The following is a 20,050-nucleotide window of genomic DNA, read 5'->3' as shown; positions in this document are numbered from 1 at the left end:
GAGCAGTATAGTTAATTCCATTCATGATTTATATTGACTCGATACATCCAACTGAACTAGATAAAGAAGACACAACGAAGTCTGCCACAACTGTTTATATTTGGACGTTTTACTTACTAAAGAAAGTATGAAGTTAACAAACAGCAATAAAGCTCAAAGGTGCACCGAAACAATAAAAATGGAACAAAGCAAATACGGACTTGAATTGAACATATTTTATTGTAATATATATATATACAATGGGATTGGGCACAGATTCTTAAAACTTATTTCGCCCTCTCCCTACATGAAAAGTATACAAATACGGACTTCTAAACACAAAGGTGGGATCAGGTGCTATCGAGCAGTAAGCACAAAGCACTTGATTAAAGCCCTACTTCCATTCTCCTTGGTTAGCATAGAAACAACTCTTAAGCACAAACATGGTGTAGTTCTTATACATGTACATGCATAAGAAAAAGGCGGTATGTGACCGTAATGACAACTTTGAAAAGCATTAATGTAACAAATTTTCTGACATACTACAGTATTGTACACAAGACTTTAGCACAGTATACAAATTTAATTGCAGCTTTAGAATTAATATTGGTAAGATATATACACATGTACAAGTTTGAAGTTGAATTGCTCCCAAAACTTTATAACTGATCATTGTCTACGGGCTATTGTACAATTGTCCATATCAGCATTTTCTGTTTCTGAAATTTGGACAAGTAAAATTTATATTTGACATGTATAATTTACATTACAACATAAAAAATGTATTTGTTCTCGGATTTTGTACATTAGGCATGTTTATTTTACTTCTATGAAATATATGGAGATAACGAACAATCATCAAGTTCAACATTTTTAGTCCATAAAACAATACAAAATAGGAGCAGCAAACACGGACCTCCAAAACATCAAGGTGAGATCAAGTGCCATGGAAGAGTTAGCAGCCCCTGTCGACCTGTGATTCCGTTTGCTCCTTGTCACGATCGATAGTTAATGGTAAAATCCGTTGTCAATTCAGTGGGTAAATAATGGACTAAAAATTTGTATGAAAAACGTCAGTCAGCATTTGACTCAGTGACAAATTGTATTCGCTGACAAGGTCATTGTATCGACCATAGAACTCAACGAAATGATAACTTCAAACGAAACTGCTGATATTCTTGTTTCATCAACTTGTTTATCAACAATTTTCCTCGTTTTAAAAACTGTATACGTAGGAAAAGTTCTTGCGTATCGAATCAATTGAGAGATTTAAACTCAATATGCAGGTGATGCAGGTATATTGCTGCATAAGTAAGGAATGTTGACAATTGAAAAGTTAAGTCATCACGTTCATCATAAAGCTTGGTTGTTAGATTACCGTATATCGTCTTTTTTTACACCAGCAACAAACACTTTTGTCCAATTGAATTCATGTACACAATATAAAAATGAAGTAGCCGAAGCATGAAAACGCTTGAGTATTTAAAAAACCCATAAATTTTAATATACAAGTTTAATTAAAATACCTATGTCAGACAAAGTTTGTTTATATGATGTGTACATGTAGTAGCATCACCAGTAATCTACAAAAAATTGTAATTTGGAGAGTTTTGTCTTGAAGAAAGAACAGATGAAAGAAAACATATAATAAAGACTTTAAAAGACAAAATACAGTATCAATAAAGAAATCTTATAATTTAACTCTAAAGGTATGAAGGTTCAATTGCCATTTAAATGAAAGTAATTAAAAGTTAATATGGATAAAAGACAAGAAGATCTACGGGAAAAGAATGATGTCATCATCCTTAAAATGTCCTTTACCCATGTGCCACAATACACAAGATAGAAGGAACAACCAAACTAAGTCAAAACCAATACAAATGTAATAGATGTATTGCTGTATTGTAATAGTTCTAGAGAACCACCACCAAGGATAATGAGCCAAGTTAGATATAATATGAAGATACCAATTGAACGACCAGAAAGCGTTGTCGCTCATCAAAATCAACCATACAATGGTCAGATGCACGTGTAATCATTGGAGGTCAGTCGACAATACATGTATATTGATACCCAGTTTAAATTAATATTGCATCAACCATATTATTTGTTAAAATACACAAAATATCGGAGATATAGCATTAAATATTTAAGTCGTCCAATGTCACACCTTAATAAAAAAAATCATTATTCAAAAGTTGTTGATAAATTCAGGATCATCTGATTTTAAGATAAGAGGAACATCTTCTGAGAATTACACAATATTGATTTGATGACATTGAACGATATAAACATCAACTATCGATGTACCATAAACTCGTGTTCTAAAAAATTCAAACCAACAAAGTAGAGATTGAGGAGATCATTTAACGATAACGTCAAATAATCATCGAATTGAATAACTTTACATTGTATTGTACACATTTGGCTTTCAGCCTCAGTATTAATAGATGCTATTCCAAAAGTCTACAAGAGATATCGATCTGATGCAAGCCCAGTTATACCTGCCGATCAATGGATCGATTTTTACCTGTCACATGCTATAGCCGTATTACGATAGGCTCAGAATGAAGTTTAATGTTTTATCTGGAAACCAATATCCATCAGTACTGCCTGCTGAACACAGCGTAGTAGGGTTCAGATGATGCCCTCTTTGTGAAAAGGGATTTAATCTCAATTTTACATTTCAAAACAGGAAATATTTTAAAAAGATGGAGGAACTTTTGAAAAATGAAACGGTCAAGAAAAAAATTAAGGGGCTTTCCATTGAAATACGGGTAAGTCGATGTGCCATTAGCTGATAGTTTGAAATCGATTTCCCCTCAATTTAACGATTAGGCAATTACATTTCCTTTCACGCCATTTTAATCATGGCGGAAAATAAGAATTTGAAGATTCTGAAAAACACAGTAAATTACAAAATTATACAGCCTTAATAGCAACTGGGGAAATAAACTTCATTACTTTTCTGATAACTTTAAAGAAATAGCTAACATTTATTGATTAACTAATATGTGATAGCTGGTGTTATTATGATATTTACATGTATTATTCAATACAGACAAAACAGTGTTGACAATTCGACTAATTTTTTAGGCAAATCAATTAGTTACTTTTGAAAATGAGGGAGATGTACCTTAATTAAATAAGAAAGAAAGGATCGGGACAATTTATCAATGATGTACACGTACCTACAGTGTTGAACACAAAGAAGTGTAATTATAATTATATGAAAAGTGAAAAATTTGATTTTTAACAAGATGTGATATCTTTACACCCAAACGTAAGAGAAAGGATTAACAGTTGTTTTGTTTTATAAATTATAAAATGTTATGCAGTTGGTAGCTGGACACAATTTCAAAGAATAGTACATTTTTGGCTTTTTGAATAGAAATTAAAATGCTATGATCAGTTCGGACGGCGAAGCTATAAATGATGATGTTCAAGCTTCCAGTAATAAATAGCCATAACATAAAAACCGTAACATTAGAAAACATTTTAATTCATAATACGTGTATGTCAAAATGCTACATATTTTCATGAATTTATCTAAGATTAGTTTATAATTCTACTCAATGATAATAATAAGCAAAATATTAAACATTTGATAAAGGAAATACTGATAAGCCATACACTGAATATATATAGTTCAAAAACATTCTCCATATATAATAAATCACCAAAGCAAATAGCAAATAAATTTATGCAAAACATAAAACATAATGGGTATATTTAGTCGAATTGTTTTATGTTCAGTAATTATGAAAAGTTAAATTTATCCATTTCCAAAACTCTTTGAAGACATGTTTATATGCAGCAATTTTTATACCATGGTACCATGATCCTCAGTTAATTTAATAAAATTAACTCACGTTAAGGTAACATGAAGACAAGTTATTACACAAATAAAAGTAATGTCACAGGCTTATATTTTGTTATATATTTTTTGTTTACTAAAATAAATTTGTAATGTTAAGATTATATTTGCCAACAAAAATGCTTATTTGAGGAAAACGGCAAAAAATGAAGCTTTTTTCCCTTTGAAAAATAACACTTGTGAATGATTGGACAAATACGTATGTGATCTAATCATGAGGATTTATAAATGAGGCTTCCACAGTATAGCACATTACTTAATGCTTTCATTTCAATGGTCAGCTAATCTGACTTGACTCTCTATGATGGTGCTGCCATCCCGTGTGGCATTTTCCATTTTGAAGATAATTCAAACGAGCCTTCAAAAAGCATTAATTAAGCATATGTGATGTTAAGTAATGAATTTTAGTAAACAAATAAGATTATTGTATTGTACAGATAGCTTTTTATTCATGTGGAACTGTATAGTAAATTTGAAATGTACATGTATAAAGAATTCCCAGCATCATTAGACGTTAGGTCGGAAGGGAAAAGAATCATAGTTTCATTTAATAAACTGTCGCTTTCCCCAGAACTATAGGACATACATTTGTACTTCTGTATTCAATCAAGGTGGTTTATTCCCTCTTTATCACGTCGCAAGAAATTATCTTTTTTCCTCCGGAATTTTTATTTATTTTTCAAAATAAAATACACAGTCACAGGTCTAAAGTAGATCTTTTCCACTATCACTGAAGAGTAGGCTTTTTGTCCTCTTGTGTTCATACTTCAAATAATCTTTATGGTTATCTTTGGTTCCGTTGTTCAGTGTTTCCTTTTCAAACAACGTTTATCTTTACTTATCGTTCAAATTTTCATCCTAATATCCATTATCGTAAAAGGATAGACTTTTGGGACGTTCCAGTTCAATAATTCATGAGCTTCTCTTTATTTGTTGGTACAGTCAGTTATAGATTTCTGTAGGTTTAAGTTTAGAGCTTACATTATTAATTTTTAAAAATGTATTTAACAGTTTCCTTTAAAAAACTCTTCTTTTCTTTCTCTCCAAAGTTCATATTAATTGTGTCTGTTTTTATTTAAATTACTTTGTACTGTATCTATCTGCTTTCTCAGTATGAACCTTTACTGTGTGAAAGATTATTTCTTGGAAGACTGTCTGAAATCTTCAAATAATCTTCATTACTCGTAGTTATTCATTTTATATACATGTATTCCATTACGATATGAAGAGAAAGGTATCTCCTTCTTTCTCCCTATTGATCAGGCCTAACAAAGCTTCACTGACTTTTTTGTGTTTCTAGTTTTTTTTTTTGGCTCCAGAGTGTTCGATTTAACTTAAACCTTTCTTTCGATATTGTATTCTACGAATTATCACTGTGTAAGAATAATGGGTTAAAGAATATTTCTCACTGGGCCTTTGATCTGGTATCAAATAAAGACCGGAACAATTGATTATTTCGCGCAAATTAAAATTCGTTAACAGGCTCCTTTGTTAAACATGTAATGTTGACAAGTTCTTGCAATTTTAATGATCATTTGAGATCTTAAAGCAAAATTATCATAGAGGTAAATTTTATTAAGGAGAAATCAATGATAGCTTATGTATAAATTAAACCATTTTGAATCTGCTTCAATAGGCTTTTCACAACATTGCTTCGTGAAAAAAACTGAATATTCATTTTGTGCGGTCATTTCTTTCACATAATATGCATGTATATTGTTTACTTGCTAAACAACATTATGATAATATGCAATATAAACAATCATATACAATGTAGAAGATTCTTTTGATATTAAAATTTCCCTTCTTTACATGCTATTTCCTTGTATTGTTTACACAATGCTATATTTACAAATATTGCCATAGGAAAACACAACTTTAAAAGCAAAGGGATTAAGAACTCCATTAAACTGAACAAATGTTTGTCTTTTTAGTGTTACTTTGTGAAAAGGAATTTATTTTACGTACTTCTTCAATAAACTTTTTGGACTTTATATTAATTGTTAATATCAAAACTTATTAAATTCTACAAAACCTTACGTATACACCCTCCTAATAAAGACACAATTGATCTTATATTTGACTCTGTTGACCCTTGAAATTAATCCCTTTATTTACATGTTGGTACATAGTGTCATCGGCCAAGCAATGCTTTTTGAAAGTTGATTTAACATAATTTTGAATCATTTTATTTTTGATGTATGCGTGTTAAATTTATGATAGATATTTAAAATTGGTCCTTCTGTGTTGTTAGATCTAAAACACATGTGAATTAAAGTATATTCCATTTTAACTCAAAATAAATTACAACGACGACAACAAAAACACATGTTTGCCCGTTGGATGTCTTTGTTCAACAATAAGAATAGCTGCAGATCTGTAGCGTTATTTTTTTTATATCTTTGTCTTTGACGTTATGGTCAAAGACAAATATATAAAACCATAACTCTACAGACCTGCAGCTACAATGAGAAGAACTGTGGATTGGCCAAAATTTATTAAGAATCGTCCGTATTACTTGAGAGGACAGAATCGCCATATAATATTAAAACTTATTTAAAGAGCCTGCAATTCTAAATATAACGATAGACAAATTAACAATAACGGTAGTAAACCCAAGTTAATTTTAAAAAAACTCTCAAAAGGGACCAACTGCAAAGCAAAATATAAAATAAAAAAATTCTTAAATAATTTTGAAAACAAAGATCATATAAAGATGATAACATTATTTCTAAATAGTATCTCAATATAGAGGCATATTCATTAAATTTTAATTTTCTTTGTGAGTGAACTTTAATCCAAATATATAAATAAACCATAACAATCGAAAAGGATAAATAAAGTAAGAAGACTTCTTCTGTACCCACACACGAGCGAAAATAAATAGAAATCAATTAATTCAAACCCAACTTTTCACAATGTCGTGTTAATAATTATTTCTGTATCGGCATGCCTAAATGGCGTCCATGTTTGTTGGGTATACTCACGCTGATTGATTTCCGGATTTATTGAACCGTGAAATGAGATCTGGGCAGATCTCTGTTTGTATTGTGACAGCTACATTCGCTAATGAGATGCAATTAACTTAACAATAATGGAAGCTGGTGCGAATACTATCACCATTTAATATAGGACTATATGGTTGAGCCGATTTGCTTTAAAACAAAAAAAATTATATTCCGCTGATTAAAAAATAATAAATTGAGAATTTCTCAATTAGTCCGAGAAAAGAATCTCCCCTCTCTTTCTAGCTTACTTCGATAATTTCAGTGATGTATTATTTGGAAATACATGTAGTAATTGAATATACAAGCAACCGTTCCATCTGATATGAAAAAATAATCCCGTTTGAATTGAAGAACCTAAAAATAACATAAAAATGTACTTTAAACTATGCACTATGCATAATATTAAACATTACATTTTTACATTATGCAACATTTACAACTGAGGGTAAAGGGTTTTGAACTCTGAATACTGTCCAATGTCACTCGATATCCTTGATTCATCAACGTTTATGTCAATAGCTTGCCTCGTTTTAGAAATAATTCATGCATTGAGTATGCTCTTGCCAGCTAGTCTAATCAGCTGGGAAACACAAACCCCGTGAACAGGTGATGTGTGTATATTGCATTACAAGTAACGGAAGTTGTTGACGATTCAAAAGTTAAACCTAGCTGTATCTCCCTTGCTAAGGAGGAAATTCTTCAAAAATTCAAAAATCATATGTCAGTTTTGAATATTTTTAATATTCCAAACAACCAAAATGAATTTGAATGACAATATCTATAATGGATTTGCGCAGACATGAATACTGGAAAATTCCAAGGAACTTTTGGAACATTTGAAATCACAAAATTTAACCAAAATTAACAACATAAAAACTAACCACTTTTCAACCTGTTATACATATACAACTATTTCCCGCGATAAATTACGGTCCAGGCTTTCTGACATCATTGACAGCTGCTTTTTGAATAAGAATGGAACTCGTAAATTTACTTGTGATTGGTCATTTGCAAAACTACAAGTACTTTGTAAAAAAAAAAAAAATTCTGATTGTACACCCAAGTACTCTTATAAAAGTTGATATTAAAGAGATGCTTAAGTTTCTGATTGACAATATCTATGTGGTTTTGGAGACCAGGTCTTCTAACAATTTATTGGTATCCCATGGGTACCATTTGCGCCCCGTTATTAACAGACCTATTTTTTGTATTCATATGAAGCAGACTTTGTTCAAAATCTTTTACGTGAAAAGAAAACACTTGCTGTGACCTTCAACTCGGCATTTAGATATACGACGTACTGTCAATTAACAATGGTGATTTCCATTCTTATGTCGATACGATATATCCCGTTGAGCTTGAAATAAAAGATACCACAAGGTCTAATACATTTGTTTCATATCTGGATCTTTTACTAGAAAGAGGCGTTAATGGTTATCTAACAGCAAACCTTTATTATAAACGTGATACCTTTAACTTTTAAATCGTCAACCTCCCTTACTTCTGCAGCAATATACCTTTATCACCTGCATACGGAATTTATATCTTTCAGTCGATTCGTTTGTTCTGCGTATGAACAATTTCTAAACGGCAAGTTATTGAAAAACAAGTTGATTAAGCAAGAATATCAGCAGTCTCATTTAAAGTCGTCATTTGTTTGTAAGTTCTTTGGTCAATACGATGACCTTGTCTGCAAATACTATTTATCATTGAGTCAAATGCTGACTTTTTTTCATACTGATTGTTAGGCTATTATTTACACACTGAGTTGTCCGATTTTTTTCCCCCGTTATTTCCCAATATTGAAAAGGAGCACACGGCGGGTGTGACCGGTCCGCAGGGGATGTTCACTCCTCCATGGAACCTGATCCCACCTCTGGTGTTTTGGAGGTCTGTGGTTGCTCGCTCATATTTTGTAATGCCTAATGAACTTTTGAGCTCCAATACTTTTCGTTATCTCCTCATGTATCATTTTGGTTAAAACGAGAGTTTCTCCTTCACAGGACCTTGGTGACATTTTATAAGGAAATAATGATTGACGGTATGATCGCTGTTACATGGAAAAAAATTATACATTGTACTTAAATTTGAAACTTAAAAAACAAAACCCTTGTAATGTATCTTTTTTGGAGTACTAATTTCAAAATTTATTTTGCATTCATGTTAAAGATACGATATACTAGTAGCTGTGCAAGTTTTAAAAATTTGCGAGATTCATTTTTTTTTTTACTGGAAAACATTATTATTCGAGTCGTTTTGATTTCAAGAAGAAAAAAGTCAAATTGTAGCACAAAATGTAATACTTATAATTAATTATTGAATATTAATGATCTTGAATACTGTTCGTTATCTTCATATTCCAAAAATCACTATTCAACATTTCACCTTTTCATATTTTTTTATATGATTTATTTTTAACCCCATTGGATCTAAATAACTTTGAATTATTATCGACATTTTGGAAACGAATATAAATATATCCTATACTATAAAAACACAATAAGCAATACCATTCTGTAGCTAGTGATTGTTTTGTTCAAGAAACAATTACAATATAGTTCTATTTTTACAGAATATGGTTTAGACAACAATTTCGGTTGTAATTTTAGGTTTGATCAGTACACATTGTTATAATTATTCTTTACCACCTCACTCAATCCCTTTATCAGAAGAAACTTACTGTAGTATATGTCTCAGAAAAATATTAAAGTAGTCTGCTTATTGCAATGTTTTTCTTCATTTATACTCTCATGTTTTAATGAAATGTATGGAGATAACCATGATAATGAACAGTATTCAAGCTCAAAGGTCCATTAAAAATGCAAAATTGGAGCAGAGCAAGCACGAGCCTCCAAAAAATCAGAGGTCACATATATATTCAAGCTTCTTTTTAATATTAATATTCAGAGTACTTGTGTGTACAATCAGAATGTTTTTTTAAAAATAGTTTTGCAAATAACCAACGACAACTAAATTTACAAGTTCAATTCTTATCGAAAAAGCAGCAGTCATTGATGTCAGAAAGCTTTGGCTTTAATTTATCGTAGGGAATGGTTGTATTTCAGGTTTAAAAGTCGCAAGATTTTATAATGTTGATTTTAGTAAAATTTTGTGATTTCAAATATTCCAAAAGCTCCTTGGAATTTTTAAGTATCCACATCTGATTTACACCACTTCTCGACTATACTATTGCACAGTATTCTTGGAGTTTCTCCTTTAATACTGTTAATAATCTTAGTGAGGAGTAAAGAAAGAGGCTTGGTAAAAGATTTACAGGAACCCGCTATGTATCTTTATCTGTAAGAATTTTTATGAAGTTTCGGTATCCAAAATAGATATATATTTGAATTCATATTGGTTGCTTGGGATATCAAAAATATTCAAAACTGACATATGATTTTGAAAATTCCCTCCTAAGTAAGGGAGCTATGAGTATAAGTTGTATTATCCCTTGTAGAATTAAATCCAAGAAATGACAATAGTAATGTAGTTTTAAATTAAAACTATTGAATTTCAGTTTGTTGTTTTTTTAAAGTCTGTACACAATGTCCAGAACCTGAAAGGGTTATCTTGTCAGCATTTACAATACCTATATCATTCTGTCGAATGCTGACTTTTTCACACTAACTGTTAGGCATTATTTTCTACTGAATTGTATACGGATTTTTTGTTCGTCCGATCGTGTAACAATGAGAGCATGACGCGTGTGACCAGTCGACATGGGATGCTTACTCCTCTATGTTACCCAATCCCACCTCTGATGTTTAAACAGTGTTCTGCTCCCGATTTATATTGTTTCACAGTTTTATTGAGTTTGATAACTGTTAACATCATTATAGATGAATGACATATTTCCAATCACCAGACACGATAAAGCAAGCAAAACAAAAATACCAGCATTGAGTTTATAATTTTGAAATCACTTTGAAAATTAATCTAGAATTTTTAGTCTGAAACATTCAGAATTTGATCAAATATTCTTGAAAATTTTCTAGAACATTCCTAAAAATATAGCCATGTACATAAATCATTAATGTCTCTAGATATTATTTTTGGTTATTATTTTTATTGCAGAAAGCCTTCATTGAATCTCTACTTGACTTATTTGAACAAGAGACAGAAGACATGATAGACGCCATTGAAGAAAGCAGGATGGAACTTCGGGGAACCATGCTGGATTTTGAAGACGAAACCGAACAACTGAGAGCCGAGTCTCGAATGCTTGGTATAAATAAATGTGATATCTTGTCTACTTCTGTTTACCAATGTAGAAGTATTGATGATGATATTTTTTTCTTGAAGCATTTAATTGCATTTAATTGCTACACTACCCATCTGAAGTCGAGAATTTCAAATAATTGATGTAGTTTTGCAATTCGGGTGTATTGATATTTACTCAGTCACGGACATTTCAATGTCGTAATGAAAACAATTATATTGACAGAACAACGACGAATTGAATACGAAAAGCAAGCGGTCGATAAGTATCTGGAAAAGAAAGGACGAAAAAGTCAAGCTTCCAGAGCCTCTTCTAGAATTTCAATCGTTAACGAAAGAGATGATGCTAGAAGTCGAGCAGCTGTGGTGGACTATATCCGGAAAAAGAAGGACAGGACCGGAAGTTCTCTCAGTGTTCACAGTAACCCGAGCATACATTCCCCTAACAATGAACGTCCTGTTAGCGTTATCAGTTCCAGAAGTTTACCCACACCCGTCATGTCACAGAAAACCATCGAAGAGGTAATGACATGGTCAGGAAGATATCTGTTATTTAAGCAAGAACCTAAACAAAAGTTCTCATAGCTTTCCCGCCAAAATGCCATTCCAAACTTCAGCATGAATACCTATTTTTTAATCAAGATTTTGCAATGTCATATTAGTTTAATTCTTTAATTCTCGAGGACTATATCATATGAAGAGTTTAAATTTGTTTTTGAACACTGGCATGACACAACACATATGCGTAAATGAATATTTCAAACATTAATTAAAACAACGAATGATCCTTTAGGAGACCGATTTGATAATGAAGAACATGGCGGCTGCGGACCATCAGATGGAGTATCAGAGACACCGTCACGCCGAGATGTTAGAGAAGAGGCGACAGGAACGGGCAGTCAAAAAGAAGACCACAGAAGAGAAGGCCTTGGAATTACTGGAGAAGGCCCTACTGGTGGACAAACAGTAAGTATACAGAGAGAACCTTAGAATTACTGGAGAAAGCCCTACTAGTGGACAAACAGTAAGTATACAGAGAATGCCTTAGAATTACTAGAGAAGGCCCTACTGGTGGACAAACAGTAAGTATACAGAGAAGGCTTCAGAATTACTGGAGAAGGCCCTACTGGTGGACAAACAGTAAGTATACAGAGAAGGCTTCAGAATTACTGGAGAAGGCCCTACTGGTGGACAAACAGTAAGTATACAACACAACCTCAAGGGACATCTTATCAGATATTCGACGATATCTAAAACAAACAGTTGCTCAAATGGATTTTGATCTAAAAATATTCTCTTTTTATTAGCTTTTTTATTCATTAATTCATTGACTCCCACAAAACCGTAGATATCGCATCTTGATTTTTCGAAAATAATTCTTTGTTTTTATGAGTTAAAGCGACTTAAGGACAGATGATACAAACAATTTTTTTTTTCTTTGGAGGAGACTTAATATCATGTCACATGTTTATAAAAGTGGATAATTCTTAGAATGTTTTCTCCTAAGAACTGGAAAATGAAGTTTTTAAAAAATAGACTTTTAATCTATAAAAGATGAATGGGATATACGAGGAAAACTCAAAATTTGAATTTATTCATTATAACGAACTGCAAAATCCTACTAGTCTTCTCTTTAGTACTGGCATTAATATTTTGTATGTTTCAACACCACTAGACCTAGTTTTGTTAGGACCCCTGAAGCTAGTCCCAAAGAACTAACTCTATAGAAATCATCTAAGCCCCTGGTATACTTCGTAACCTCTATAAAAATTACTCGTACACAAAGTTGATCATGTGATACAAGTCAAAACGAAGAATAATTATCGCAATATATACTGAACAATAGATGTTAATGAAAATTGTTTAACTTGAAAACAATGAGGATTTTAACCTTTTGGTACATATCAGGATATTCGATTTTCTTTTACAGTATGATCGACTATCTGGCTTTATATTTTCCGATATTTCTGCATTATGACTACCTGAAAATATTTTTACTTAAGCTTTCTCTTTTTCTAAGCGATTTCGTTAACATGTAAATAGGTTGAATGCCTTCTTTGTGCAAAAAAATAATGACATCTACAATACTTCAGGGAATATTCATCATTTCAATGTAAAATCAGCTAGAGACAATCATTTGTTACGAACACTAAGTGACAAAGCAAAAGTTTGCAATGGCCTGTGAGTGTAACATATTCTCTCCTCATCTGATGGAGAATTCAAATTAATAAAAACAGTTCAAACTCATTCTTTTAAACAAATGAACTTGATTGTAAAAAAAAATATTGATATATTTTTTTTAAATCTTTCAAGATTATTTAGGGTTAATGATAACAAGAGTGAGATTAAAAATTCATTGCTGTTGTCAACCGAACACAAGTTAAAGGAAGCTTAAACAAGTACGTGAAATAATAAATCCCCTGCTTTGTTCCTCTCATAAAATGTCAGACCAGTGTTCGGGAGAAACAGTTCCCATCATTAATTTTTAGTCATCAATATAAAGAATTGAAAGGGAAAGGTTTTGATCAACAAAAGAATCCAAACAATAGAAACAAACATAAGTAGCAAACTTTTGATAGACCAGGATCGATTATGCCCACCCTTATAATTCCGGAAACCATTCTTAATGCAAAATTGACAGAAACGAAGTCAATAAATTCTGGTGTTATTACAATAATTCTCTCCGAGAATTTTAGGCGACTATTGAATGTCTAAAACGGATCTTGCAAAGTATAAGGATGGAATTGTGTCGTCTTCAAAGAAACCTGACTGCATTACTTTCATGAAAAGACAGATACTCAGTAATCCTCATTAGAGAGGGAGATTGAAAAGTCCATTTCCGGTGTAATGGTTTTCAGTGACCCCAATTTCCAAGAAAAATATCAATGGGTTTTCTTAGAAAGTTGATTTGGAAGAAGTAATCCTAGCTAGCAAGAGCCATAGGAGAAAACGGGAGTATGGAACAAATGTGGGGAATCTATCTGCAACGTTGTCATATTTATGGCTTCTTAATCTCTCTGGGGTTAGAAAAGGGTTTCGTTAGCAATAATATGAATAAATAAACAAAAAAGGCAAGTTTGGTCCAAGCAGGGCTCATAGTGACTCATTTGGTAAATCTAGGTCAGATCAAGCATCCGAACCCAATCCAGTTGTGCACAATTCTTAAATACATGATACTAACACATGCAAGTATGGTCCAAGTAGAAATTATAGTTATTATAATAAGGATTGGAACTGCTAAAATACTTACCTGTAAAATGTAAGTCAAATCTAGCGTCTGAAGCAAGTCTGGTAGTGTACATCCCTACATGTAGATGCATCATCCTAGATGCAAGATATTGGTCATGGGAGGACTTATAGTTACTTGGAAGTGGAACTTCTCAAAAACATTAAATCTTGGTCGCTCATCTGATAATTGAAGGTGAGATCCAGCTCCTGAAGCAAATTTTGTAGTGTCCATCCCTAGAAGCAAGTTTTGTACAGGTGAGCTAAAAGTTCTTTGGATACTAAAAATCAATACATGTACACTGTACTTGGAGAGAAACATTACTTAGAAATTTAAGTACGGAGGTAACATCAGTAATCGGGCTCAAAAGTCCATTGAGACATAGTAGTTCAAATACAGGCCTCTAAAGCCATCTGAGTGTGGATCAGGTGCCATTGAGGAGAAAGCATCCCCTTTCGACCGGTCATATAAATTAACGTATCGCTAGCTGTCAATCACAACAAATTTTCAACCAATGAAATAATTTTATTTATTCTGCGCGATCAGAAAACACTTGCTCCGCCATATGCTCCGACAAACACTCGCATGAGCGAGCAGTCGGCAATGAAGAAATTGAACAAATAAGTCCAATTATCGTTAAAAGATTCAGTTTGGAAACGTGTAACACTGACGACAGGTATCCCGAAAGGGAATCATGGATGTTTTTGGACCGCGATGATTCGGGACGCCGATGTTTCGGGACCTGACAACACGTTTTAGGTCAATCGGGACTTCTAAATATTTTGGTCAGGAAATGAAATAAAACTTGTTTACTTGTTTTTTCATGTTTATACATTTATACTTTCTTAGATTGATAAAGATACACAAAAAATCGGTATTGAGTGTAAATAAATGATAAATCTATGTACAGTATCACAGGTGCTCGTGGAGATCCCCCCTTTTTAATATTAAAAAAAAATTCTGATTCTTCTTTCTTCATTTCCATTCTCTGACAACTTAATCTATATGTTTCTATTTGAAAATCACGGAAATATATCAATCATATGCAACTTCTATTCAGCTGTTTCACGTTTAACATGATTTTTTTTAATATTGAAACGGAAGGTTTTGAATAATCCTGAAAAATACAAGCACCTGTGCAATGATTTACAGACTGCTTGTCTTCGATCTTTTTAAATATATAACATGCATATACATACACATAAGAATATATCTAAACGTAAACTCAGGCCTGGGGACCATAAAACTTAAACAAAATCACTTTTGATCTCGGTCTCACTTTTACCAAAGGAAGATTTAGTGGAAAAGTGAGACTGTGATCAAAAGTGAGCTTGAAGTTTTATGGCCCCCAATTCTACATGTAACACTTCTACATACGTGCATATTTTACCTTCAAAATTATTGATCAAAAACGTGCATTTATTTTTAAAAGATAACTATAAGCTTTTTGAGTTAGTAATTTCAATTATCGTGCTTATTATAACTCAACAGTGTCTGATAGCTTTTTTTTTTTTTACCAGTGTTTATTCAATATGCATTATTATAAACTTTTACTTTTACGCATTTAAAAAAAAAAATTAAATCAGATTTAATCCAATAAAATGATTCTATTCTATCACTAAAAATTAACTTTTAATGATTACTAGTATTATTTATGGAGAACACCGTCAACATTTCAAAATTGTCAGAAATTATTGATAAAAATTAAATGACTTCATTTATTTTTATTGTAAAGAAATGTCATTACCGGTATTATATTCAATATCTCAAAAAAAAAAATGCTATATATGATTTAAGGAATTAGTCCAGACTGAAGTAATGAGGATATTTTTTTGTACAAAAAATTGTACTATAACATGGTTGTCCCATTTGTGAACTTTGTATATCCGGGTACATTAGATTTGAAATATATTTAAACTGACTACAATATATATTCTTAACCATGCAACTACTGCACATTTTTCAGAACTTAAAAGTAAAGAAGAAAGAAATAGAACCAACTTACAGATTAACTGCATGTGACAAACGTGCTGCTTCTGTTTTTCCAAAGTCAAATTTATAGAATTTTGTGGGACGACCATTTATTCTGGAATGGGGGGGGGAATTTTTTCCGAAATGTCAGATTAATAATTTTCATGCTCGGTGAAGGACCATTATTTATTTTTAATGGCAAATATTAATTATTTATTATCCTCTTCGCCTATGAAATTCTAACAAGCTGAAAAAATAAATAAATGAAATTAAAAAAAAAAGAAATAAAACACCGTCGACAACTCTTACGTGGGATGGGGTGGGGCCAGATTATTTATTTCCTTCCAGTAGAGGACAGATTTCATTTCCAAAATGACTCAGCTCCTTTATCGGCCCCCCTTTCAGAATTTATATCCAAGAAACTAAAAGCAAGTCTTTACGATGTCGCATGGGTTTTGTGTTATTGCAAATTTCAACATTTAGCAAATTGAATTAAAGGCCTTTGCTGTAATACATAATTTACCCAGCTTTGCAGTCGCAATAAGTTTCTGTAATTTGCTTTTTTTCCTTCGTCGACAGCTAACAGTATGATGGAAACAATGTTTGCAAAAGAACTCAGAAATAATGAGTAATTTTTGAATATTTGAGTGATTGAATATATATACCCATTGTAAAAGCATTTGCCCTTTGTTTTTGTCTAAAAGTGGGTTTTTATGGCAAATACTTTGCAACAAAATCACAGGAACTTCGGACAAGTCAACATTACTCGCAATGTTGATGATGTCGGAGCGCCATTGGAGTTATCTCCCATTGCGCGATGGGCGGGGTTTGGCGATACGTTAATTGCGGTGTGCTCCTTGTCATGATCGAGCGAATGAGAACATCCGTGGTCAATCAAGTGTGTAGATCATTGTCAGACGCTTGTAAAAAAAAATCTCCAGTCAGCATTCGACTTCTGATTTAAGAAATTTCTGATCTTGTATCGATCAGAAAATTTGAAGAAAAAAAATGTCTCCTATAAACGAGACTATTGATATCCTTGTTTATCAATTTGTTTATAAAGAGTGTGCTTCATTTTAGAAAATGATTTCTAATTATTTAGTCTGAATTCCTATGCATGTGCTTGTCAGAGTAGACTGTAGATGTTAACATGAGAAAATGATTGTCAGAATCAAATTAAAAATTCGAAAGGATTATGCACGTACATTCAAGATAGACACAGAAGTGCCGAAAAATACACTACTGCTACTGACAATTCTTTTGAATTTCATTACAGACTGGCAGCCAAGAAAGAAATACAGAACCGGAAGCTACAGGAACGTTTGGATGAAATGAAAAAAAAGAAGGAACGCAAAAGGATTCTCTTCACGTGCTACTTCAAGAGCTGACGACTTGGGCCACACGAACGAAGCTTTTGAAGACCTTGAAAAATACTAATTAAATCAAAAATGATACCGGCAAAGTGTTCAGTCCGGAAAACTTCAACAAACACATGTATCATCTCTAACTCTAAACTGCTGTCCATTATAGCTTGGGATTAGACTGATATAGGTCCCAACATAACAGCCTTACCTCAAAAAATTGACTGAACAGTTTGTGACTGTGATAAAATAAAAGAAGGAAATTTGCAATTCTACATTTAATTTATTTTTCAATAATGTTAATCATATAAGATGCCATTATCAGAGATAGTATTTTATTTTGACAAATTGTACATCTTTTTTAGAATGAAAAATAATTACTTTTGAAACTCAACAGGCTCTTGAAAAGTTTTCTTTAACTGCTTGATTTTAGTGACTTTTTAATGTTTTGAAATTCTACTGTTTAAGAGAACGAGAGAGAGAGAGAGAGAGTGCATTTAATAGATTTACCTAATTTTATTTTGTTGTGAATTGTCAGGTAATACGATGAGACATATCAATCGACTACTGTATATAGTAACATGCAGTTATAAACATCAATTTTCATATTTTGAGACATCAGAATTATTTGTTGAAAATGATTTGTTTGTAGTTGTAATACATTTTAGGAAAATCCATTATTTTCTTGTTTTTTTTTATTTCTCCACCATTCAAAAACGCAATATAAATGCACTTACTTTTTGACATGAACACAGATTTGAAGTTTTTAATGTTAATTTTTTTTGTAAAAAAAAAATCCATTACTAAACAATGCATGTATTTGCTGACAAGGTCGCTATATCGACCATAGATCTTATGAAATGAATACTTTAAACAAGATTGCTGATATATATTCTTAATTCATCAACTTGTTTGTCAGTAATTTACCCCGTTTTAGAAATTGAACATTCGTAGAGCATGTTCTTGTATATCGAATCAATTGAGATATATAAACCCTGTATGCAGGTGATGAAGATATATTGCTGCATAAGTAAGGGAAGTTGACGATTGAAATGTCAAAGTAATCACGTTTATCATAAAGCTCGGTTGTTAGATAACCATTTATAGCATCTTTTTCTAGATGATTCAAATATGAAACAGATATGTCAGAATCTATGATATCTTTTATTTCAAGCTCACCGAGATACTAGTATATCGTGTCGACATAAGAATGGAAATAACTGTTGCCGATAACGGGGCACAATTGGTACCCATGGGAATTCCAATAGATTGTAGAACTTTCATCTAAACACGCACTGTAGATAATATCGGTTAAAGATTTTATATCCAGTAAAAAAAAGTTCTGAATGATGGAATAGGCATGAAGAACTTTTCACTTTAAAATTTCAATTTTAGAATTGTATGCTCCGATGCTCGGTCATACTATGAACTTTCACTGCTAAATTTATTTTACAAATAAGTTGCAACATTTCACCTAGAGGGGTAAATATAGTTAGGTGAAACAATGTAAATACATGCAAAAGAACGAATAAAAATGACATTTTTTTTACTTCGACATACTTACCGCGATGCCAAGTTTCATGCTTTATAATATGCACTTGCCACTGTGAGGTTTTTAAGCAGAAAACAACACAGGAAACGTGAAATTAAACATTAATGTAGATGTTCTACCTGTAATATTAATTGATATAGCCAAAATAGGCTACGTTTTCTTTTTCAAAACATTAATATGTAGCTGGGAAGATTGGAACCTTTTTGACATAAAAAAGCTTTTGATTATGTTCACGATCTATGGTATCAACATAAAATTTTCTTGGTGCAGAAAAGTAATACAATTACTAATTATTGGTAAGTGGTCAACAGTTTATGTGAGAGCAATAAATTTATATAGCTTAGATAATGGAATGATCGATCAATTAAATTCAATCCATCATTTTAATGGCTGGGATTACTTAAGAAATGGCATTGGTCTGTAATATAACTTCAACTCGATCAGATCTGAACCATGGATAGAGTCTTATTGTAAAATAATAAAATAATTGATCCATCAATAGAAGTCACCAAAAAATATAATAAATTTTAAAACCATTTACTGAATCATGGCTACAGTGACAGCTAACTGAAAAAGCTTCATTAAAGTTCTGTCCAGTTTACTGGAGGTATCATGGTTAAAGTCAAATCTACAGCTATCAAAAAGGTAACTCATCCAGAGTCCTGCAAAAGGCCTCTCTTGTTGCAATCAAAAATAGAATTGTTGGTAACAGTGGAAGAACTTGCCACAAGGAATACTCAAATAAAACATAAAAGCGCTAGCACCAAATATTCAAAAGTTATGGTCAAGGTTTTGTTTATTAAAAATGGTAAATTTGCAAAAACAAAATACAAAAATATTTGTATGCAAGGAAAGTTC

At 32.0% G+C, this 20,050-nt stretch overlaps 1 protein-coding gene across 1 annotated transcript; it reads left to right on the top strand.

Moving 5' to 3' along the window:
• The first annotated feature begins 2,583 nt into the window (after positions 1–2,583).
• Positions 2,584–18,317, top strand: LOC134228610 (inner centromere protein-like). The gene is made up of 5 exons (XM_062710275.1): positions 2,584–2,756; positions 10,939–11,089; positions 11,309–11,604; positions 11,876–12,048; positions 17,556–18,317. The coding sequence occupies exons 1-5, from the start codon at positions 2,691–2,693 to the stop codon at positions 17,665–17,667; spliced, it is 798 nt and encodes a 265-aa protein (XP_062566259.1). The 5' UTR covers positions 2,584–2,690; the 3' UTR covers positions 17,668–18,317.
• Positions 18,318–20,050: the final 1,733 nt, after the last annotated feature.

Source organism: Saccostrea cucullata, unplaced genomic scaffold (genome assembly GCF_032062105.1).
Source record: "Saccostrea cucullata isolate Sc308-1 unplaced genomic scaffold, CSIRO_AGI_Scuc_v1 ctg4866, whole genome shotgun sequence".
Classification (NCBI taxonomy): Eukaryota; Metazoa; Mollusca; class Bivalvia; order Ostreida; family Ostreidae; genus Saccostrea; species Saccostrea cuccullata.
Note: the sequence above shows the minus strand (reverse complement) of the source record. Positions and strands in the feature narration are given on the sequence as shown.